Source organism: Heliconius melpomene, chromosome 20 (assembly GCF_056956725.1).
Source record: "Heliconius melpomene rosina isolate 202511_hmr_F chromosome 20, ASM5695672v1, whole genome shotgun sequence".
NCBI classification, from domain to species: Eukaryota; Metazoa; Arthropoda; class Insecta; order Lepidoptera; family Nymphalidae; genus Heliconius; species Heliconius melpomene.
The window spans coordinates 2,622,927-2,648,182 of record NC_140408.1 but is presented as its reverse complement, the minus strand read 5'-3'; the positions used below and the strand labels follow the sequence as shown (position 1 = coordinate 2,648,182).

Below are 25,256 nucleotides of genomic sequence, written 5' to 3'. Positions count from 1 at the left end.
TGTGTATATAATAGTATGTGTTTTTAATATCTGGTGATTTTATAATTAAAATCACCAGATATTAAATGAGGAAATACTATAGCCAATTTTGCGTAGGTATAGGTCCGAAACCGTTAATTATTAATTAACGATACCTATCTACTTTTAATTAAGTTACAACAACAACAAATTCATAACTGATGATATTGTTTAGTCTCTACATACCTACAATTTTTTAGTAACTAACGAAAATGAGATAACTTGAAGCTGAAAAACAATATATCCAGGTAGAAAATGATACTGATACTATCGAAATATGTAAATTTTGAGTAAAAACATTATGTATTATTTTAGTTATGACAATGTGAACTAAAATGAATAAAAGAAATAATATCAAATATCGTGTTTTATATAGGTATAACAGCTAATTCTTTACCATTAACGTCACATTGTATCCTGGAATGGCAAGGTGAGCATTTCCAGGTATCCTCTATACCTGGAAATCTAGTGTTAAGATACTTCATTCCCATTAAGACACTTCCGCTGCCCACTTTCCGCCAAATTCTGAAGGCGTTGCGTGATGAGTGGCGGAACTTAACGCCGAGCGTTGTCGCGTTACCAGAACGAGACAATGAAAAAAATAAACATTTCATTTCCTCGAGCGCAAATTTTACACGACGAATTTTATGAATTTCAACAGCACGATTATGGTTTTGCGCCACGCCTGGCCTTTAATTTGGATAATTAGGCAAAGCTAAAATGTGAGACTTATTGCCAAAATCTTTTTATTTAGATACTAGATAGGTATCGAACAAGCTCTTTATTATATTGGCATCCATAGATATATGAGGTTGTCTATATGCATTTTCTTATTATATATTTATTTCTCCAAATTTTAAAGTTATAAAAAAACTTCATAAAATCGATATAGAAGCCGTGCGTCAGGTGCCTGAACAGGAGCAGAATGTTTGACTAAGTACATAAACGCCTTCATATTTGTTGAGGCCCCCGTGGCACAGTTTCACAAGCGTGTAAATGTAACGCAATGGTTGTAGGTGCGATCCCTGCTCGGTGGAATAAATTATTTTTTATTAACATTTTAGTTTTTCCCTCTGGTACCAAGGTAAAATCTCATGCATTCCATCACTCAGCACACAATGCCTCGAAAATTTGGCGAAAACTGGGGAACAGAGTGATTTAACACTATTTTTCTCTCCCTACCCTGCTATATGAGGGAAACAGCATGAAACCCATACTTATTATTTACATAAATATTACTTTTAATTATTTCCAAATATTTTTTACGTAATACATATAAGTAATATATGAAATGCTCATATGGTGATCGCTTATAATACACAATGAATGTAGTGTGCAATTGACATATTCTTTGATAGCGAATGCGAAGTAGGTCGACTGGGCGGGCACAGCCGCCCCGCCCAGCGATCCGCCCAGCCAGCTAATTGACTTTTGTAACGTACATGGAAAAAGTTTTAAGATTTCCTATAATATATATATTTTATATTTTATATTAACAAGATTTCATTAATTTATAAAATTCTTGGTTTTTTAATAACTGTAAACCATTGGTTAGTGTTCAGTTGTAATTTAATGTGACATAATTTTAAATTTTTTTCAACGTCTTGTAATTTTTTGTAGTACCTTTCTATAATGAAATAAAAAAATAATTTGAAGCCAGTTGCGCCGCAGTGGCACAAGCGTGTGAGCGTGTGACTGTAAACGCGACGGATTGTAGGTTTGATTCTCACTCGAGGCAATAAAATATTTAATATTTTGATTTCTTCGTTCTGGTGTTGAGGCAAAAGCGCGTGTGAGTTGCGCCACTTAACTCGCAATCTATTTGCCTCCAGAATTCGGTGGGAAGCGCCTATCCTGCTAAATGCGAGATACGGCATGAAGCTGAAAAAAAGAGAAAAAATAATAAAATACTATTATCACAATTTAATCTAATAGCGTGTTGTCACTTAACTGTTAAAATATTGTGGGTAAAGATACGTTCAAAACATTACTTAAAGTTCAATGCCGGCTTTTCACTATAGAAATTTTAAGCACCTAACAATATCTCATAACAAAAACTTATAGTTTCCTTATATTTAATAGATGTAGTATTCTAAAAAAATGTATTAGTCTTTTTAGGTGCAAAATAATACTAATCCCGTAACCCTAGCAAAAGGCGTTGTTACAAACGTCTGTAGTTAGAGAACGAGCTTTTCCTCAACACTTCACTTCTCACAACTAAGAATACATTTCCGGAGTACAAATAAAATAAATTGCCAGGTCCTTTTCTAGTATGGCATATATTGAATGTTCTAGAAAGGACGTGCCATCAGGCCACGCCTACAGGGTGCTCTACCCGCGGGTGAAGCGTGGCCTGGCCTCACTCAGCTGCGGGCGCCGCGGCCGGCGGACATGGCGCGAGGTCTGCGCCCACCGAGCCGCACGTGAGTACTCTCCTTTATACTAACTTTGACGGGCTAAATAGTACGTGTTATTTAATTCTTTTGTACTGTTTCAATTAAAAAGATAATATGAAAGCTAATTGATTTTTTTTATAATTATTTCCTATTAAAGTTTTCTTATATCTTTTCTCTTTTTATCTTTATATGAAAGATTAAAAAAATAAAAATTAACATATTGATTTACAGAAGCTAAAAAACCATTTAGCAGAATTCTTGTATTTATGCACAAAAATGTTAATTTAACATATTTGTGTATATTTTTAAATAATTTAGATATTTCGTGTGTTTTATTCCTTTTTTTTAGATTTAATTGTAAATATTTTACAAAAAAATTTATTCAGCTGAATTATATTTTATTTTATAAAAGTCATAGTGTAGCACGATAGCAGTACTAAATATGTCTGGGTTTTATTCTCGCTAGGAGAATGTTTTGTATTTAAACTTTTTTCATTTTAGAAACCTTCGTGGCATAGGGGCATAACGTATCACTGGATGTGCAACGACTGTAAGTTCGATTTATATTTGGGGGGTTGAATTGTTTTTATTAGAAGAGCGACGTTGAGATTTCACTAAAACGTTAATGTCTCGAAAAATTGGCGGTTCTGGTATTTGGAAAATAGAGTTTTCAACTTCATCTTTCTTCTTTTTTACGTTTTTACGTTTTCCTGTTTTGAGTTCACAATAGCAAATGTAACTCTTTTTCTTCCCTGCGAATACGTGAACATTTTTTTCTTTCTTGAAGTCTTAACCGTGTAACTCACAATTATTTCTTATTATATTTTAAAAGTGGTGAAATTAATATATAGGGATTAATAACGCCCTTAAATGTTTTCTAATTACATATTGAATTCTATTATCTAACCTACCATCGTCGTAAGGTACCTACCGTCTCTAGATTGGGTGAAAAGTGGAGGAGGAGTGTCTTTCCATATTGTTAAAAGCGAGAGATTTATAAAGTTTTGACACATTATGACCAAATGTGAATTAGAATAAACGAAAATCTGGAATATACAGATTTTTAAGTTTGTTAAAACTATTTTGTACCACCAAAACTTCTAGAATTCACTAAATATTATATTTTATAATATGTATAAAATATTTGAGGCACAGGGTCTGACTGCAAACGGGACAGTAATAATCAACCAACAGGTTCCCACTAGGGAACTACCACTACCACTAGGGGGATGAGTTTCAATTTAGCAGTAATAAGCTGTAACATTATATTAAATAAAAGCTTTAAATACATTTGTGTGTATTACACAAAAAGAAAGAAGAAACAAAAACAAAAGAAAATTTTGTTAAGTAAACTTAAGCTCGTCTTTTAAAAAACAATAACTCTAACTCGCCCACCGCGACTTTCGTACCAATTTCAGGATTGGGAAATACAACTTGTAAAAGCTAACAAACTTAAGCACTAATTTTCGTAGGAAATAGCTACAAATATAAGTTTCTAATGATTTTTTCTATGAATTACCTATATGTTTTCACTTTTAGTCCTTTATTTATATTGTGAGTTCTCATTTAGTGCTAAATTTCAGACCCGATGTGTCCTGTAGGACTTTTATACGGCGGCGAATGCCGTCCTATGCTCCAAGGGACCGTAGACTTACATATTTAATATTAACTTAACCTTCACGAAGCGGACAGACAGAACAGACAGACGGAGGAAACTACATTATTCTATAATAATTCCGTTTTTACTTTTTGAGGTACAGAACCCTAAAAACGCAAATTACTTATACTCGTAGAGTAGAGAGTGTCATTTGTTTAGGTTCTCACAGCCTGAAACTTAGAGGAAAATAATTATTAGAAAAGTAGTCGCATAATAGGTAGCTAAAATCCAATTTCATAATAAATCAAATAGCAAATAGCATTGCATACATAGTTTCGAACGTGACAGATATTGGGATCCAATTTGCGTTGGCGAGACAAACTTGTTGTGATGACGAAGTGGTTTTTCGGGAACCATCGCGGTGCCCGTGACAGCCACTCGCGCTGTATCGAGTGCCGGGCGGTAGGGCTGGCGATGTGTGAAACAGTTTGTTAAATATGATATGAAAATAGGTTAAGTGACAACCATACCTTACTTTACTTATACTTTTGAGGTAACGGTAATGGTGTAAAAGTGTGTAAAACTTTTACATAAATATGAATTTTGGTTTTAATATCTGCTAATAATTGTAATAAAACTTTTATGATTTATTAATGATAATTTTTAATTAATAATGCGAGGAATCAATTGATAAATTAAAGATTTTTATAAATTTAATTTATGTTAAACTTTTATCTGCAACGTCGCCCGTATTGACTAATGGAAATGAGTAAAAACTGTGCTCTATATATGACTATTTCTAAGGGTCCATGGTAATTTGAACTCTTAGAAATGGGTTACTATATTTTTTTAGAATTCCGCTCTATTGCTAGAGACCCCACTAGCCAGAGAAATGCGCGCGCGCTAAACCCTTTATGTCTAACTAGCTCGAAGAGATCACATTTCTTTCATTCTTCTTCAGTAGTACCTACCCATAGATCTGCCTTATTACAGCGCACCAACACTAACTAGTGTTGGTGCCGATGGGAGTGGTAAAACCGCGAAAACGCATTTCGCCGTTTCACAAATTTATTTGCCCGCTGTAAAGGCGTTTGCCTTTCCACATTCATTTCGTATCTTCCGTCTCTACTAAACCTACTTTCCAGACATACCACTTAATTTGTAGGTACTATTCTTCATCTCTTTAAAATATATAATTAATATATTATTAACCTTATAGGCCTATCACATTATGCATTCAACAATGAATAGACGATGCAACATTAAAATAATTTAACTTTTGTGTGTGTTTTGTGTGTGTATTTACAAGTGGGAAACAGATTATCTTACTCGGCTTCTACTGCCTATACTATTTGCTACATGCGGGGTACAGTGTAAAACTGAAAAAAACCCTATAATTATTCTTCTTTCGCCAAAAAAAAGCGACAAATGTATCTACAACTAAATATAAAATAAAAAAAGAAGAAAATATAAATTCAAATTCCTGTATATTTCAATTCAGCCAACCCTGCTCGCAATTCGCCGGTCAGTTCGAGTGGTGCGACGGCCGCTATAACATTTGTCATCCCCATACTCATACTCCATAGTGCTTAATGGAGACCTCTCGTCCACGGATAATTTGGCCTGTAATTAAAACACGTTAAAGGTCAATTGCTTGTCATATAGCTAACCTGTTTTTATTTTTGAATATTTATTTTTGATGTCTATTATATTGTGAGTTTCAAAAAGAATTGTTATTTATGTTTTATATATTACATCTGTAGAGGCATTCTTCAAAGTTGTTCTATGGACAATAATAGCTAATGTTATAATATAAAAATTCCTCGAAAATTTGGCGGACAGTGGGCAACGGAGTGTCTTATCATTAGGTTCTCTATACCTACCCTGTATGTACTTCCTAATTGAGACAACGCATAGTTGAATCTACTAGGAATGGAAAACTATAACATCGCCTATAAGTTTCCCGAAAGTCCGGGTGAGAAACGGGTGAGAAAGAGCTGAATAGGTATTTCATTCATTTTACATGAAAAGCCAAAGGAAAAAAGGATAATAGTATGCAAGGGTAAAAAAAAGTAACGCAATCGACGTTCCGTGTGTAATATTACATATGTATGTATTTTAATAAATAAACAAGCTTTAAAAATTTAATAATTTAATAATTATTATATGAATATTTATATTTTTTTTCCTACACAGTCTGTGGCGGCAACCAGGCAACTAGGATGTCGCTGAAGACCCCGACGCCCGGCGTCGGCGAGCGGGAGACATGGGGCAAGAAGGTGGACTTCCTGCTCTCCGTCATCGGGTTTGCTGTCGACCTCGCGAATGTGTGGCGTTTTCCGTACTTGTGCTACAAGAATGGGGGAGGTTAGTGATTTCTTATATTCGAGATAATTCAGTAAGCGCAGCATCGTAACTTCGAACTTTAAACATGGAATGATTATAATTAAATTTTGAATGTACCGAGATATGAAATCGCGTTTGTTAGAAACCGTTCAAGAGGCACGAATTCCAATTCTTCTATGTAGGTATTTTTCTTTTCTAATTGCGGTAGTCACTTTAAAAATGTCAAAAATATATAAAATTAAAAATAATAGATAGAAATAGACTTCAGCTTTTTTCAAAACGTGAAATAAACTTATAAAAACATACAATTGATAACTACTAGAATTTCAACTCTATTTTTGCGAAATAATTCTTAAAAACCGTAGCAAATCTCCACTTCCATTCACTTATCCCGATCCCCTGCGTTATTACGTTATCCCGACTAAATCAGCGTGTAAGTGCGTTCTGTGGCTAGGTGATGAAACGTCGGCATGAATGCTAAGTGCCTCTTGCCACCTCTCACAGCCTCTTGCGACCTCTGGCTGCGCTAATTGCCGGCCTGTTTCCGACCTGAAAGACGTATTCACGATCTACAATGTTCTGAGTACGCTAGCATGTTGCATGTACTATAAATTCTTGGTTTAATAGTGTGGGTATGTACATTTTAGTGGAAGAAATTGATATGTTATTATTTTTATTGGAAAGTTCGTAGGGGGTTCATATTTTTCTGGTTTTAATAGAAAAAGGATTAAAATTGTCACATTTATTATTTGTTAAAATTTAAAATATCTTAAAAGAATTTGAGTATTAATTCTTCTTAAGTTTTATAAAAATAGCATTATATGATTAAGCAATTAGAGAGTATACAACGTTTATTCGTAAACGACTATAATAACTTCAAGCCTTTTGCAGAGTTGAAGATTTTAATAGAAACTATTACGAAATATCTATCAAATGTTATACGTATACGTAATATTTTAGTACATAAATAAAAAAATATTATATCTAAAATACGATGATTTTAAGTGATCTAGGAAATAAAATGTTAATTAACTTTAGTTTTATATTGAAAACAGAATTAACTATTATGAAATATTGACTGGAATCTCAAGTTATAGGATACTCAGTAACTTATTTAACTACATATATTATAATAAACTTAGAAACAAATAGTTGTATAAGTTCAAAGCTGTTGTTATCAACAGACGGAAGCACCCTATACCGTGTACCCTGTAGGCTAGCGGTCCGCGTGTGACGTGCCCGGAAATTGTGGGAATAAGTCCGCTTGTTTGATCATTTTTTTTGAAGATATGACTAAAATTTAAGATTTTATAGAAAAAATATATGCAAAGTCTCGTAGGTGTTATTTTCATTGGCTTGCTATGGTAAGAAGAAAAATAGGGGCGTTGAGTTCTGTAAATGTTTTATAAATTGCGCGGAAAGTGGAAAGCGGAGTATCTTGATACTATATTCTCTCTGCCTATATTATTATGCGAAAAAAAAAGAAAAAAACGAAACTGCGAAAGATGCTTTTAGGTATGAGCTTTTAGCGTATACAAAATCAAAAATTAGGCAAAGTCTCAATACTCTTGATAAAATTTTGCTTTACATACTAATTTGTTAAATAGTAACTTATATTTTTTAACTTCACACTTCTGTTGTAGATTTATATAATTTAGTTTTAGTTCATTTTATTTTCTATATAATAATTGGTAATGTTATGTTAAGTTATCTCATAGCTTCCACGATCACCTCTTTCTTTACATATAATATTTTTTTAACTGATCACTGTCTGTACATGGAAGATAAATGAAAATATCTTATTGGAGAATTTATCAAAAATAAAAAAAATCGTTTAACTAATTTAAATGCAGTTTTTACTATTGTATTTTGACAAGCTTCCCTTAATATTTAGTGTTTGTTTAATGAAGCAATTCATATTAGTAAATAGTTAATACTGCAATTCAAGCGGTCGAAGCCGCAAGAGTGTGGCTAGGTATAAACATACATATTATTTATATTTTTGAGCAAATTTCTAAATAGAAGGTAAAGGATTAATCAATTGTGACTCCATTACGTACATACTCATAACTTCGGCGTGACAGGAGCGTGACGGACGGCGGTCGCGTGATGAAGTACCCTCGCTTAATTACTGGACGAAATCACACGTAGGATATACTGCTGCTGCTATAAGTTGTATAGTAAAAATGTTGTTGAAATAACAGAAATATATTGATAACTACCTAAAAGCTTAAAGATAATATTACTTAATAATATGAATAATTTTCAAGAATGATTTAGAAATTATAACCAACTGAACTGACTATCGAGTGCGTCATTTAGAAGTAGGGCGATATTACTTCTTGGAGATGCAGCAATTCTCATATGAATGAAGGAGAAGCATATTCTAAAATCTATTTCCCTCTAACTATTACAGTTAGCCGCTATCATATCTACATCAAAGCCCAGTTAATAGCTAAACAAAATTGGATTACACCGCGTCTGCATCAAAAGCGTTCAAGCTCGACTAAATAAATTTCCGCCAGTGACCCTTTGAGCGCCTCACGAGATAACATTGCTATAAAATTGATATATAATTAGATCTAGGCACGATCGATGACCCTCCATTAGGTATATTACCCCCATTATGGCACCACTAATTTCCTGAACATCGAGATTCTAACGAAGTTTCTCGTTGCTCGCGTAAAGTGCGCGTTCTGATTGTCAATTACTGCTTTGGACCGAAGATGTCGGTACAAAGAGAGAGGATGTAATTAGTGTTGCAACTTTATATTTCACTGCAGTAGTTACGTTACTTTGACAAGTTTAAAACAATGTACTTTCTTAACTTGTTTGATAATTGAAGAGGGGATTTTATAATAATAGAAAGAATGTCGCAAAAGTTTAAAATTATATACGTATAATGAAAGAAATTAATTGAAAATGTATCAAAAATTATCTAAAAAAAGCGATACCAGGAACGCGAATTATTGCCAATAAAAAATAATATAATATGTTAAAATACTTTTTTAAGTTGGCCTACTGTTGGGTACTCCACTCCTCACTTTCCGACGAGTTTTGGAGACATTGTGGTCGAGTGTCGGAACTCTATACGGCTTCTTTCTATTTTAAAATTTGTAAATTAATCAATAATTTCTTGCCTTATTACTATTAGAAAGTAAAGCGAGTAATTGTTGCTTAAAGTAAGATTATTTGTATACGTACTGTGGTGTATTAATAGTACAATAATTTTAAATACAACAGTGTCATCAAAATACATAAACCTACAAAATCTACGCAAGTAAAATATTTCAGTTTCACGCTGTATCTGGCACATAGAAGGAAGGCAAAAGGAACCTAGTGTTAAGACACTCCGTTCTTCGCTTTTAGCCGAATTCTGGAGGCATTGCGTGTTGAGTGCCTCAACACCAGAGCGAAGAAAATGAAAATATAAATTTAAATAAATATTTAATCTCCACGAATGGGTATCGAACCCACGACCAGTCGGTTTTACAGTCACACTTTGTGCCCCTGCGCCACGACTGGCCTCTATAGTAAAATATTGCACTAAATCAATAAGCGATACGAACAATCTAAATTCAATCGTCCCTTCAACCTTACGTCCGGAGTCACTACGGAACCCAAGGATGATTTAATATCTGAGACAATCCTATTCGAATTTTGTAGCGTCCGATTTAAGGTCCGGTGGGAAAAGCGAAAGACATTATCTACAGTTGAGTTATGAAATAATAATTTTATAATACTTAAAGCTACAATTTTTTTCTACTCTAAATAAAATTGTTATTAAATAAATAATAATTAGATAAACAATATAAAGGCAACAAAGACATTGACAGAATTAGATCTCTTAGGAGTTTTAAGTAAAGGAAATGGAAGAAACATAATATGAAATTAAAGAATTTAAATCGTGTATCTGTTTGAAAATAAATGTTAGAATACCTGACGCTTTTAGTACTTAAGAATAATTTTAGAAAACCTTACGCTTTGAATACTTAAGAATAGACCGTGGTCACAGGGAGACTTCCAGGTTTTCTAAAATGTATTTTCGAATATAGAAAATAGGGAATGGAAGAGTTTTAAATGGGGAACAGAGTGTTTTAACACTAAGTATCCAGGTCCTTTCTGTCTACCCTTATGAGCGTAGTATAGCATGGAGCCAAAAGAAAAAAATGATCAGAATTAAGCTCCCATATCCTGTAACATTTAATCATCCCAGACCCGTGGGAATAACATTAGCAGAGGATATTTCATTTCATTCAATACTTAGGTATCTTCAATATATTATATTTAAAGTTTAAAGTATCACGTTATTTTAGAAATTTTACATGTATACGACGACGAAGACGGTACGAAGAAATTATTTTAAATTGTGATTTTCTGGAATAAGTAACGAACCAGTATCGAATATATACTCTGATGATATTTTTTAAACATATTTTTAGATATGTTTCTTATACATATATTTTTACCTACACATATATTTTTTGTATTCTACATGTCAAACCATAGGAAATTCATAAAGATAAAAGAAAAACCACACTTCATCCCAAAAAATTCTACAAAACACTCCTCAAAAAGTCACGTAGACGCCGCTATATCAAAAGCCTATTATCCAAGTTAAGCGGCGAGGAAACTCTACCACTTTGGCCGACTTACCGACTAAGATGCTTTCATCCAGTGACCTGTTGCATCCGGCAATAAAATAAATCCTGTCTCCCTTTTCCATCCCCAAAGCTGCTATTATTATATCGTGGGGATGAAATTCGAATTGAACAATATTTCATAGAGATTGCTTAGTTTTGTGTGGAAAGTGTATTACTAGTGGATTTTGGCCAGTAAATAAAATTACTTTTAACTGATCTATCGCGTATAATCTGAGACAGGTCTGATATTAAAGAACATAAATATTTTTTTGTATATATATACAGTAGTAGTAGTCTGAAGTAGGTACATATATGCATACTATATACGAAATTAATAAAAATGTCAGATGTAGAGATATTAGACATAATTGTTTATTTCTTATAATCTGTAGTATTTCCAAGTTTAAATATATATTTTAAGTTGCTGTGTTCTGAACATATCAAGGTAAGCAGAGGGAACCTGGGAACCTAGTTTTAAGACACTTCCGTTTCCCACTTTTCTGAATTCTGGAGACATTGCGTGTTGAGTGTTTCACAGCAAATATATCGTGACTACGTAAAGCAAGCAAGCGTTGTAAATTATCACTGATAGGACCATTACTGTTCTCGTGCGTTTCAGTCTTAAACGGAAGACCTCTATTTACCAATTTGCCCTCGTTGATAATACTTATTCTTGTGATGCTATAATTAGATACCTTTTAACAAAGTTCCAACGTAGGTTTGGAACGCAGTGCGACAAGTTAAGACTATAAGATGTTTTGATACATTTTCTTATCAAATTTGCAACTTGAATGAGTGACTAAGGCCAATCTTAGTGCAGGGGCACAAGGAACTGTAAGCACGAAGGAAGATAGGTTGTGAGTTCGATCCCACCACTCTAGGAAGTGAAATATTTAATATCTTAATTTCTTCTCCCTGTTTAGCCTGTTGTGTGTGATATACAGCGTGAAGCGTCGTCAAAAGTTAACATATACCCACCACATTGAAAAATCTCCATTTTTTTCAAAAAAAAAAGACATCTATAATATTCCAGCTCAAGCATTTTATACTATACATCGACAGTCATCTACAGAATTGTCTCGAGTTTCATAAAAGCTTGTTCTAAGTAAATGTAAGACTTAAAAGGCCAATTACCGCACAATTTGCTCGCCCCCTCCGTCCCCCCTCCGTCCCAAGGGGCCGATATGAAATTATTGCCTTGAGAATTGCGATCTATGATCTGAGATTGCCTCCTTTAAATGAAAGAGAGTGATTCTTTTCTACCTTAAGAGGATTAGCTGTTCATTTAATACTGTGAATCTTTATTGTATTGCTGTTGAGCTTCTTTAGTTCTTTCTTCGTTGTGCTGTTATTAGTTGAATGAAAGTATAAAATTTAGGTATTGATGTTGCTATGTATTTTTATTTTTACTTTTTTAGGTCTACGCTTTATCCCGCGCATAGCTTGGAAGACGGAGGGAACCTGGGAAATCAGTGTTAAGAAACTCCGTTATCATTAAGACATTTCCGTTCCCCACTACGATTGGCCGATCTGCCTCTAACCATTAATTAGATAGAGAATATAAAGGTTCTGAAGATTACGGGCTAAAAATGTACAGGTTCTAAGAAAAATCACGGTATTTATTTATATTTTTTAGACACATTAGAGCCTACAACTACATTTGTTTTTAATTTGCTAACAGGGGCCTTCTTAGTCCCGTACTGTATCATGCTGGTGGTGGGCGGGATACCGCTATTTTATATGGAATTGGCGCTGGGGCAGTTTCACCGCAAAGGGGCTATCACTTGTTGGGGCAGACTGGTGCCGCTTTTTAAAGGTAAGTTACCTAAGATACTTATTTAAATCTTATATTATCTTATATCTCTAAAAGTTATTTACTTAGATAATTATTACAAATTACAAGTAGTAGAATAATACAAATTTTGAATGGTCATATGAATTCTTTAATAAATATAATAATTTTAAGTATCCTAATAAGTTATAGAAGACCGACGGTTTTCAATATAATTGACGACCACTTAGGTCAGTCATGTAGCGAGTCGGAGTCGGTGAGGCGCGAGTGCTCTGTCTCAGTGATCTTGATTTATTGCATTTCAACTTTTGTGCGCTATTACTTACAAAATTGAAAACTTTTTCAGCTTAACGCTGTATCCAGCACATAGCAGGGTATGTAGAGGGAGCCTAGTGTTAAGACACTCCATTTCCCACTTTCCGTCGAATTTTGAAGGCATTGCGTGTTGTGTGGGGGAACTCAACGCCACCTTTTGTCTCGACACCACAGTGAAGAAATGGAAATAAAAATTTGAAATAAATATTACATTTCCTCGAGTGGGGACCGAACCCACAGCCAGTCGGTTTACAATCACACTTGGTGCTGCGCCACGACGAACGGTCTCATAGTGCTTTGACAATAGGGTATCTGAGACTACCCTCCTATTGTTGCTGTGCGGGATAAAGCGTGAAGCTAAGGAACTTCCTTCAATTGAAAATGAAATTTAAAACTATTGCGCACAATTATACCTTATCCAAGTACTCCGCTATGGCTTCAAGAGAGAGAGAGAGAGAAGAGGCTTCAACATGGTTCATAGAATAAAATAAAGATCATATCACCGAAGATTGCACTTAACACCATAATTGACACCATTTCTCGCCCCCCCTTAAGTGCTCCATATGCTTTCAAAAGTCTGCAGATTTGCGAGGTCGGCTTATGGCCGGCGATTTCATTTCACTTGTCACGTCCCGGCTGAGTGCCGCCGAACGATATGATTTAAAGAATAAAATTGGTAATGGAGTGGAAAGGTAGAAGCTTTTTGAGCTTACTTTCTTATAAAGGGTTAGTTAATTGCGTTATAGATTTTTTGGGACAATTGATTATATTGTTATTAAAATTGAAGTAAAAATATATGTTTTATTTGAAATGAATTAACCCCTGTGGGGGGTGTAAGTGGTAAGTGCGCCCAAAAACCCTGAAACTGTATTATTTCTTCAGGCATCGGGTACTCGGTGGTGTTGATCGCTTTCTACGTGGACTTTTACTATAACGTCATAATCGCTTGGGCCCTTCGCTTCTTCTTCGCTTCCTTCACCACTCTGCTTCCTTGGACGAACTGCAATAACGATTGGAACACACCATCCTGTCAACCGGTAAGATTTTACATTATTTTACCTACTTCGAATATTGAATATTATATTTATTATTCACCTTTGCGTATTTTACATATTGATTATCTATTAGTCATTTAGATATCTACATATATTTATTTATTGTACGAATATTCTAATAATGAATTTGAACTGAAAATTAATAGGTCCATAAGTACTTATATGATTATATTAAGAAATAATTATATTGAAATATATTTTGACAAAAATACCTTGGATACCTTCAAAAGTAGTGTAGCTCATCTGATGTTACACGAGGTCGTGGGCGTCGATAATCACTTACCATGAGGTGACACGTACGCTCGTTTTTCCATAAAAAATATACATCAAATTAGTAATCAATAAATAAGTAAATATCTCACATTAGAATAATAGTAAATCTAGAAACGTTTGTAGTTCGAGGCTAACTGGACGTCGATCACAAACAAAACACGGCACAACTCCTCCGCGTCCAACCCCCCCGCACAGACCACACCCTTCACATCTGCTGCTTCTGAATACTTCAAGTAAGTCACACGTCGCATTTAATGTTATTGTTGATTTATAATAATTAATTGTTAAAATTAAAATGTTGAGAATATCAACAAATTTAATTATTTTAAAAATCATTATAAACAATTTCGTTTTCAATTATTGTTTTTCCATTTGTATAATTAACTTCAAATCAAAATGGTACGAGATCCTTTCCCATTTTAGAAAAAAAATGTTTATAATTATATTTTCGTTTAAATAATCTTTTTCGACCACTGTTACGTTTATTCAATAATATGATCATTTGATAATATAACATTCATTTAACGAACACTACTAGAACTATTCCGTTAATGCATTAAAAACTTTTATAATAGAAAAGAGAGATTTATAACTTTATTTAGAACATAATTCATACTTATATACTCGTATAATAAATATTACAAGTATTTTTTGTATTTTATATTTCAGTCGGGCGATCTTAGAGCTGCACAGGAGTGAGGGTCTCCATGACTTGGGGGCTATAAAATGGGATATCGCCTTATGCCTGCTCGCCGTATACATAATTTGTTATTTCTCACTGTGGAAAGGCATCAGCACTTCGGGAAAAGTGCGTATATATTACGTTAAAAAATAATAGCTTATAATAATTTAAATAACATAGAAATTGCTTTTTTTATAATTTTATTTACATATGCTTTATTTAAGTTATTAACATACATACTAAAAAGCCGTATCAAGCATTCATTTTGTAATATTTGCAAAACGTAGGTACGATCGTAGGTAATTTGTATCGCAATAACTATATAAAGGGTTTAATCAAAAAATATCATATTAAAGCCCTTTATGAAGAAAATAAAAAAAGAATATTTAAAAATAAATTAAAAACATACAAATTGTTTGCAGGTTGTCTGGTTCACAGCTCTGTTTCCTTACGCCGTGTTACTTATTCTGTTGGTGCGTGGCATCACCCTCCCCGGCTCCGCGACAGGCATTCAGTACTATTTGAGCCCTAATTTTGAAGCCATCACTCAGCCTCAAGTAAGCAGCAAATCGTAAATATTAATGAATCTTCCAATAAGGACTGCTTACTGTAAAAAAAGTATCAAAGATCTTTATTATATTTTAAAAATCTTTTTTGTAAATATTTAATCGTTGTTCACAGGTTTGGGTGGATGCGGCAACTCAGGTTTTCTTTTCTTTGGGTCCAGGATTTGGTGTGCTCTTGGCTTATGCTTCATACAATAAATATCACAATAATGTTTATCAGTAAGTATTTATTACCATAATGTTTTATTTGGAACTGCTAAAATATGTATTTATTTAGTAGAGTGAAATATCACAGATAATAAAATCAGAATAGGAAGTAAAAACCTTTGCAGAAAGTTCGAATGAATATTTCATTTAAAAATATGATAATATTTAAAATTTATGATACAGTAAATGTAATAGTTTAATACATCAATAATGTATTTTTATTTTTAAAAATATATCTTTGATTGACTAAATTATATATAAATTTTATTATAGCTTAGTTGTGGGTGATGCGTTTCTGCCTAAATTACCACAATTCATAGCTATGAGTGTTTCTATTTAAAATATTCACAATTTCCTAGTGTAATTAGTCAAAAAGTTATTTTAATTCCACCACCTACTCTAACATCTAAAATCTTTTTTACAGAGATGCCATACTAACAAGCCTGATCAACTCTTGTACATCATTCGTAGCGGGTTTCGTAATATTCAGCGTGCTCGGCTACATGGCGCACGCGTCCGGCAAGGACGTCCAGGATGTGGCCACTGAAGGTCCGGGTCTGGTGTTCGTGGTGTATCCGGCAGCTATTGCTACCATGCCAGGATCTACGTTCTGGGCGTTGATATTCTTTATGATGTTGCTTACTTTGGGATTGGATAGCTCTGTGAGTACCTTCTTGATAGTTGACTTTTAGAGGGAGTGTAGAGACGCTTTTTGTGTTATTGTAAAATTTATTCTATTGCTATAGACAATTGTAAATTTATGTGTATAAAATAAGCTATTTTTATGACAATTTGCCTTCGTAAAGCGCTCAATTTTTTTTGCCATTATTTAAAAAAAGCGAAGACACTAAAAGGATTATTGCTAAGAAAAGAAGAAAAAAGCAGATGAGAACGACGAAAGTATACATATGAAAAAACTGAAAGCCAATCTAAGTAATAAATAAAATTGGTTGGTATAAGTTAAGTTAGTGTTATTTAAAAGATCCAACTTACCTACGTGTAAATCGTATTTTATGCATAATTCTATCAAATTTTAACCATATTTTTTTTATTCAATTAATAGTATTACTTATTTATCTAAAGTGAAAAAATACGTTGATTAATATAAAATATTAAATAATTTCAGTTCGGCGGTTCAGAAGCAATAATAACGGCACTAAGCGATGAGTTTCCACCTATCGGTCGTCATCGAGAACTGTTCGTAGCTTGTCTCTTCACCCTCTACTTCTTCGTGGGTCTCGCGTCTTGCACCACCGGCGGTTTCTACTTCTTCCATCTTCTTGATAGATATGCAGCGGGATATTCTATGTTGGTTGCTGTGTTCTTCGAAGCGATTGCTGTTTCTTGGATTTATGGTATGTGTATTTATGTATGTTATATATCCTTTATTGTTTCTCTGTTTCCAAGGATATTTAGAAAGAGCTCTAACCTATAACCTATCCTGCTATTTGTAGGATAGAGCGTGATGGTGAAACAAGTAAAATAAAATATTTTAATTATTAATATTAGGTACAGAAAGATTCTGCGAAGATATCCGCGACATGATCGGCTTCAGCCCAGGTCTATACTGGCGTATCTGCTGGCGTTTCGTCGCCCCCGCCTTCCTCTTATTCATCACGGCGTACGGACTCATGGACTATGCACCACTACAGTATGACAACTATGTGTACCCAGGCTGGGCTAACGCTCTGGGCTGGGCTATAGCGGGATCTAGCGTTATATGTATACCGACGGTTGCTATTTACAAGATTATAACTACGAAGGGAACGTTTTTGGAGGTAAGAAGAGATTTTTTAAAGATATTTTTGAGTGTTTAAAACTAATAATTAGTTTGTTTTTAGTTCTTATTTGGTAGCGAAACTAATTATATTTAATTCAATTCCAGAAAAAAAAATATATAATTATTCCATAAATTTAAATCCAACCCCAATCCATCACGTGTATGAATATCACCAATGAAGTCGGTTTACCTATATGAATTTATTTCATATAGGTAAACCGACTTCATTATCGGTATATTAATTATTGTCTTATTTCAGCGTCTAACCATCCTAACGACGCCACACGCCGACACAGAACGCAATGCAATACACAATGGGGTCGTTGTCTCAGAAAGCGGGGGTGTGCGATTGGCTTCCGCTGTCACGACCCCCGGGACCCCTCCTGGAGCCCGCAACCCCCGCGACCCCTCGACCCCCGTGACCCCGAACGCGCCTCCCGGGCAACCGGCGCTAGTGTGAGCACCACTGTCCTTCGACATCTATTATGTGTAAACGTTTATAAACAATATTAGTGGGAGATTATATTAAGGCTTTTTCTATTGTTTACCGTAATATTGGCAGTACCTACGATATTTTTTTACTGATTATTCTACTCCAAATAGTAGTTTCGCGTACCTATAATAGTTATTAATTTCATAATAAACAAGTCACAATGTTTATTTTAATAGGTCGTAATATCAATAATATTTTTAAAAAAACAATATAAATTGATATATTACATGATATTATATTAAATGATACTCAATATTTACTATTCATGATTGTATGAAGTAGAAGAAGAATACTTGTTAAATTATTAATTTTAAATAGTCATTAGATTATAGAAAATATGACAAGATACAAATGTAACCACGTAGAAAAGTAGAATTGTAGTAACAAAATATATGAAAAAAAAAACATATGTACGTGAATAAGGCTTTAACAAAATTTACTGTATCTATCGAACTTTATAGAGTATTAGTTGTGTAGAATAAGCAATATACACGAATAGGTCATAAAATTAAAATAAAACTAGTAATATTTACATATTTTACTTGATTGTGTCTTACCTTTGACATGCTTGTTAGACCCTATGAGGCTATTTATTTGCAATAAGCAAATACAAGTAAATAATTATAATTTTTAATATATAAGTGCTCTAGAACAATGCTTCGTAATAATTATTAGTGAATTGTGGAAAAATACATTTATAAAAATAGTGGTTACTTACCTACTGTAATCCATATTATTGTTGTAGTTATTCTAAATATTCATATGGCATATATCTTTTACTTATATTGTTACGGCAAAATATACGAATACTAATATGATATTCTTAAAATAACTTACAATCTGAATCAAAAAATTAAATTCTGTAGATTTAAGTTTATAAATTTGGTAATTCAGCAAGCCGTCGGAAGTTTTAGATATAATAGGTTTAATAATAAAAGTCTTCGCCATATACGAGTAAAAAACAGTTTGTGGATACCTTCTTCAATTGTCTGTGAAAGAAAAATGGAAAAAGTAAAAAAATACCATCTCTTTTTTTTGCTAACAAAATTAAAAAAATATATATCTAAATGAAGTATCTTTTTAACTCGTGTATGCGCAAGTCTTTAGCCAAAGAGCAAAAAGGTTGAAGCTGGAACAATTAGTCTATTATGAGTCGCTACACAGATTCCTGAAGATGTAGTTACTTGGAACCCATCCATTAGGATTTCCTTTAAAATAACATCTGCTTTACAAAGGCAGTTCTAACTCGATCTTATAAAATTATACTAATGTTAAAGTTTGTAGTACCTAACCTACTATAATTAATAGGATTAAAATATAGATATACGAAATAATCGTTGTATGTAAGAGTTATAATAATTATTTTAACTTTATAATTTATTTATTTTATTACTATAATAAAAAAATGGTTATTTATTTTCTCTTTTAAACAAAAATACTTTAGGTAATGTTTGTTTTAACAATCGATTAAATCGATACTTCTGTTTATAAACCAAAAAAATGCTGTGTAGATAATAGACAAGTAGGATAAGCAATTTAATCGATCTTAAAAAGTTCGTATACCCACATATTAGATAAATAAATTATATTATTGAGTGTAAGAGTTATATTATTCGGTGTCTAAGAGTTGTATTATTCAGTGTCTAAGAGTTATATTTATTATTCGGTGTCTATTTATTACTACTTAAAAACATAAAAAATTTTGAATCTCTAAATGTTGTGATCAGTATTAAAATTCACTAGATTTGTGCTCCATTTTCTATTAAACATTATCGTCTTGTTTATTAATATATTTTTTTAGATGTGTTTCGTAATGTTTATCTTATACTTTTTGTCACTCCGTCGTGGGCAATGCGGATTGATGAATTGTATAAAAGCATATATAAATGTATTTCTTCTGTTCTTTTAGTATATAATTATATTTCTTATGGAAATGATAGTTATTGAAGTGCTCCACACGACACTTACTTCTGTAATCTCTAGCGAATATTAAGTGTATCTGATAAGGTTTCAATGTATTATAAAACATCGTTTTGTCAGTATCACGTAGTTAAATATTTAAAATATAATCATTTTAATAATGACTCTTATCAGCTTACTAGTGTATTAGTCCCTAGCAAGTAAATATATCACCTACTCAAAAAAATCTCGATGTATAGATGTTAGTTGGTTATATGATACCTATGTTATATCTGTCTTTACTTAGTCGTTAACAATAGAATCAATTGTCATACCAGCCATTATGACTATTGATTATAGAATAAATATGTTTATATATAAGTAAGACGTGTTTTATTTCCTATAGCTTTTAAAACAATACGATTACGAAAAAATATAGAATTTAGCTGACCAATAAAGATATATATGAGTGTGTATGCGTGTGTGTGTGTACAAAAATATTCTCATATTAGTATGATATGGTATTTTAATTTTAAATGGACACAGATAATAATTCGAATTTCATTGAAAAACTAAATAAAACTATTTTTTAGCTTCACATTGTACCATGTGCTTCACATAGCAGAAGGCAGGCAAAAGGAACCTGACAACCTATTGTTAAGACACATAGTTTCAAATTTCCCATTGAGACCGTTTCGTTCCCTACTTTTTTCTGAATTCTGGAGGCATTGTATGTTGAGTGGCTATAGCGTATTTCATTTCCTCGAATGGGAATCGAACCCACACTCTGTCGTGTTTACAATTGCCAATCTTTGCACCTATGTCACGTGGTCTCAATACAAGAGTAAGTTAATAAGTACGTCTTGACATCTTGAGTAACAACGAGGATGTTATGATTGTACCAACGTTGTTACTAAGACGTTTTTAACGCAGTAATTTTAAAAGTTATTCTTAATAAATATGATTATTTTCTTAAGATATATTTATTAACAGATCACTCGTTATACAATTTTGTCAAAATATTGTAAGATTAGAAAATAAAGTGATAAATATTTTTTTTATTCTAATGCGAATGCGAGATAATATTTCTAATCGAACTATACACTAAATGACAATGTTGAAAATAGCTAAATACTTTACTTTCACTTTTTGTCCATAATTTAGTATTTATCTACTGTAAATTATTTTCATGTAAATTATTTAGAAGCATAATAAAATTATTTATCTCACAAAATGAATTTTTATCTTTGATCTGTAACGCTAATTTTTAATCTGTTATCCTTTCCTTTACATTGACAGATAAGTGACATCCAACTTCAGTTTGACGGCTTGTTGTAGGTCGTACGTTTGTACTGTGCTAATTTATAGAATAAATCATTATATCAGAATATCTAATTGCTAATCATAATGGAAAATAAATCTGAAGATTCTGCTGCACCTGAAAAAACAATATTTAGTGCCATAGCTCAAGGTGACTTGGCTGAATTTAAGAACATTCTCGCTCAACATAAAGGTAGTGTCGATTTTTTTGACGAAAATGGTATGACGGCGCTCCAACATGCCGCTTATAAGGGCAGTAAGGACATGGTGCAATTACTGCTCGATAGGGTAAGTAATTTTTACTTTTTTAGGTCATCGTGACACATTCACAGTGAAACTAACCTTACTCTTCTCTCTTTCAGGGTGCAGACGTTAACTCTGGAAAACATGAATACAATTACACAGCGTTACACTTTGGAGCTTTATCGGGAAATTCCGAAGTTTGTAAGCTACTTTTAGATGCAGGTGCGAAACCAACGGCGACAAACTCTGTAGGACGTACTGCATCTCAAATGGCTGCGTTCGTTGGTAATCACCATACTGTTGCAACAATAAACAACTACGTTCCGTCTAGTGAGATATCCTACTATTCTTTACCTCAGGGACAGCAGGCTGAACCTCTTTTATCTCCTATTTTGGTAGATCCTCTTCACAAATTTGTTCTAGGTGTCAACATACACCCTGTTCGATTAGCATTAAATTTGCAGCATATGCCTACACTCTTAGATAATGCAGACAAAGTTAGCAAAGTCCTAGAAATGCTATGTAAAAAGGAAATGACAAGAGGTAGCGATACCAATGAGGTAATGGCTTTTAAATATCACTACCTTGCTTATATTTTAAGAGAAATTAATAATATAAGAGACAAGCAGAAACCAAATACTGAGAATAAGGAGGAAAAGAAGCATGACATTGTTGAAGTGTTTGCTAAGAAACTTTTAAAGCCTGGGAAAGATGGAGTCAATTTAGATCTGATGGATTCATTCCTAAAAGACTGTGTTCGTGAGTTCCCTTACCGGGACAGTACAACTTTCCACCAGATGGTGAGTTCTCTGACAAGCAAGGACCCTCCACCTGCATTATCTGTCATTAATTGTACAATTAATGGGCAAAGAGGTTTTATAGATGCCATTCCTTATTGTAGTACTTGTGGAGAGGAGAAACCAGCAAAGAAGTGCTCCAAATGTAAAACAGTACAATACTGTGACCGAGAATGCCAGCGTTTGCACTGGTTTGTTCATAAAAAAGCTTGTAACAGGGGATCCTCACCTGTTTACCGTACAAACCCAAAGCCTAACGTAGATGCCTCAGAATTAACTGCTGAGCTCCAAAATCTAGTGGCCGGATAATTTAATTTAAACTAATATTTCATTTTTAGATTCTGGACATTAAAATAAATAAATGCAATTATGTAGCCTATCATAAACTTTGTTATACTTACAATTTTATTAGACAAATATGCTTAATCACTGCATACATAATAATTTTATATTTTTACAAAAAGATCAATGCATAAAAGTAATTATGTGAATATATTTTATAGCAAAAAATATGTTATGAATTGGTTATTTAGATGAGGATAAAGAGGCAACACTAATTACAGTGCCGTTTTTTTAACAACATACATATATATTATTTTCTTTACTTAGAGTAATATTTCCAAATCTACTTTCCTAAGTGAACTTAAAATTATATATTATAAGTTTTTGAAATTATTTCCATTGCTGGTATGTTTTGATTAACAAGCTTATTAATAATTTAAAATTATAAAAAGATATATATTAAAGAAATGATTGATTGCAGTAAAGGCAGTATTATAAATGGACTTTGTCTTTCTGTAACTCTACATTTCTTTATACCTACAAATATGATATCTAGCTTTACCGACGGATGGGTTAATAATATGAGGAACCTACCTATGCAAATATAAATATATTTGCATGTGTAAGTTCCTCAATTGCCTTCAATTAATATTTTCATTTTATATTTTTAAATAAAGTACCTAATATCACAAGTAATGTATAAGTAATCACAAGTTATACAATAAATTTATCATTCCCTGACTTAGCTATTTTGTATGTTACACATCACCTAAATAACAATATCATCGTAATAATATAACAATATAGTAATTCAAACATTATTTTGTATATTAGTTTCTATATCTGATAGTATATCATTTTGTTTCTCACTGCCATTGCTTTTAGACATATAACTATAATTTCTTTGAAATGAAATAAATTCTTTAAGATTTAGTAAGAACATTTAAAAGACCCTTAAAATATATTCAAAACCAGTTTAATAAAAACTTAAAACGAAATAGTTTTTAACAACTTCATTCGTTCATAAGTCTTAAAAAATCAGATTAAAGAACATATTTGTGCTGAGCAGCTACAATAGTATAATATATAGGGTATTCGTTTTTATAAATATAATTATGAAGATATAAAATGAAAAGAAATTAAAATCTGTCATTAAGCCAAACGGTAAATTGATTGTAGAGAAGGCAGTATTTTAAGTGGACTTTGTCTTAACCCACTTTATTATTATATTTATTATCTTATTGTGTAATACTATCTCAATTTTACTTTGTGTGTTGTCCTTACAATGTGAATATACGCTTACATACATTAGCAAAGTGATATAATGCCATAATTAAATAACAGTACAGACTTTATTTCTCAAATGCCTGAGCTACATTTGACTTTAGAACAATTTCTTGTGCCTATTCCGGGGAAATTTTAAAGTAGATAAAAATAATTATAGATGAAAATATTGTAAGATTGAAAATAATCTAAGCTATTGAAAAAAACAACTTCTTTTTATGTTATTAATATAATGTTTCCAACAGGACAGTCATTTTAACTATTTTTAAAAATTTCTCTTTCATATGTTTGAATATTTGGATATTTATTTATCCAAATGTACCTTACAACTTGTCTGCTTAATCTAGTTTTTACTGAATGTGGTCATGTAAATGTATATTTTATTGTAACACTATTAATTATATCTTGATATCAAATTTAATTAGTTAAATACTTTCTAATAATAGATAAGAAAAATAAAACAAGATTTTGGTGTAAAAGTAGCAAATACATATTATCTCTTAGTCTGTTTTAAAACAAAAATTTTAGTAAATATTTTTTTTATAATAAGTAAACTGACAATTGTTTGATATCAAGAAAATTTTATTCCAATCTTTTAGTGAAAAGTAGTAAATTACAAACTACCTCTTGTTTTGCAGTCATATATGTATATGTATGTAAATCACTATATGTTCTTGTTGTTGTATCAGTGTTTAATGTGTCATTTAACTATAATATCATAATGGTGTTAATGATGAAAATAAATCTGAAGGCAAATTAATTTTTTGTTTTATTTTATAAGACTCCTTATTTTTTACCTTTTATTGGTTTGGTGCACAAGCACTTGACATTTTAATTTTTTTTTATGGGAACAGAAGCGATATAAAAACCAAATATTATTTGTTTTTTTTTCTACTTACAGTATTGTGTTTATTTAAAATATTTTTTGTAATTAGGTAATTTTTTTTCTTTTTATGAGTTTTTTACACCACAGACTGATTTTACTTGCTTTCTTTGATTTTGTCTTTGTTGTTTGTATTTTTTTGATTATTGGTTTCAGGAAAGTGAAGATTGAATGGTTTCTTAGTAGATTGACTATATAGATTGCAATAACGACGGCTAGGAGAACCTTCACTGTCGAATTGATGTTACAGTAAGAGAAGGCCTAGAGGAGCACTTTCAAAGATAATTTCCTGTATTTCATAATCGTCGTCGTTCTTGTCAATGTCCGGGTTGTTCGATGGTGGTCATCGACCACGTTGATTACGGTGCAGTTACAGTTGGTGTCA

The 25,256-nt window shown here is 32.4% G+C and overlaps 2 protein-coding genes across 2 annotated transcripts; both read left to right on the top strand.

The window, feature by feature from the left end:
* The first annotated feature begins 2,331 nt into the window (after positions 1-2,331).
* DAT (Sodium-dependent dopamine transporter) lies at positions 2,332-20,447 on the top strand. Its single transcript, XM_085204628.1, has 12 exons — positions 2,332-2,441; positions 6,208-6,378; positions 12,682-12,816; positions 13,990-14,144; positions 14,559-14,668; positions 15,105-15,243; positions 15,540-15,674; positions 15,799-15,902; positions 16,315-16,552; positions 17,017-17,245; positions 17,400-17,668; positions 17,930-20,447. Exons 2-12 carry the CDS (start codon positions 6,234-6,236, stop codon positions 18,128-18,130), a joined length of 1,860 nt encoding a protein of 619 aa, XP_085060754.1. The 5' UTR covers positions 2,332-2,441; positions 6,208-6,233; the 3' UTR covers positions 18,131-20,447.
* A 918-nt stretch (positions 20,448-21,365) lies between these two features.
* On the top strand, positions 21,366-24,748 carry LOC146527512 (ankyrin repeat and MYND domain-containing protein 2). Its single transcript, XM_085205056.1, has 2 exons — positions 21,366-21,670; positions 21,745-24,748. The coding sequence occupies exons 1-2, from the start codon at positions 21,470-21,472 to the stop codon at positions 22,729-22,731; spliced, it is 1,188 nt and encodes a 395-aa protein (XP_085061182.1). The 5' UTR covers positions 21,366-21,469; the 3' UTR covers positions 22,732-24,748.
* The last annotated feature ends 508 nt before the right edge of the window (positions 24,749-25,256 follow it).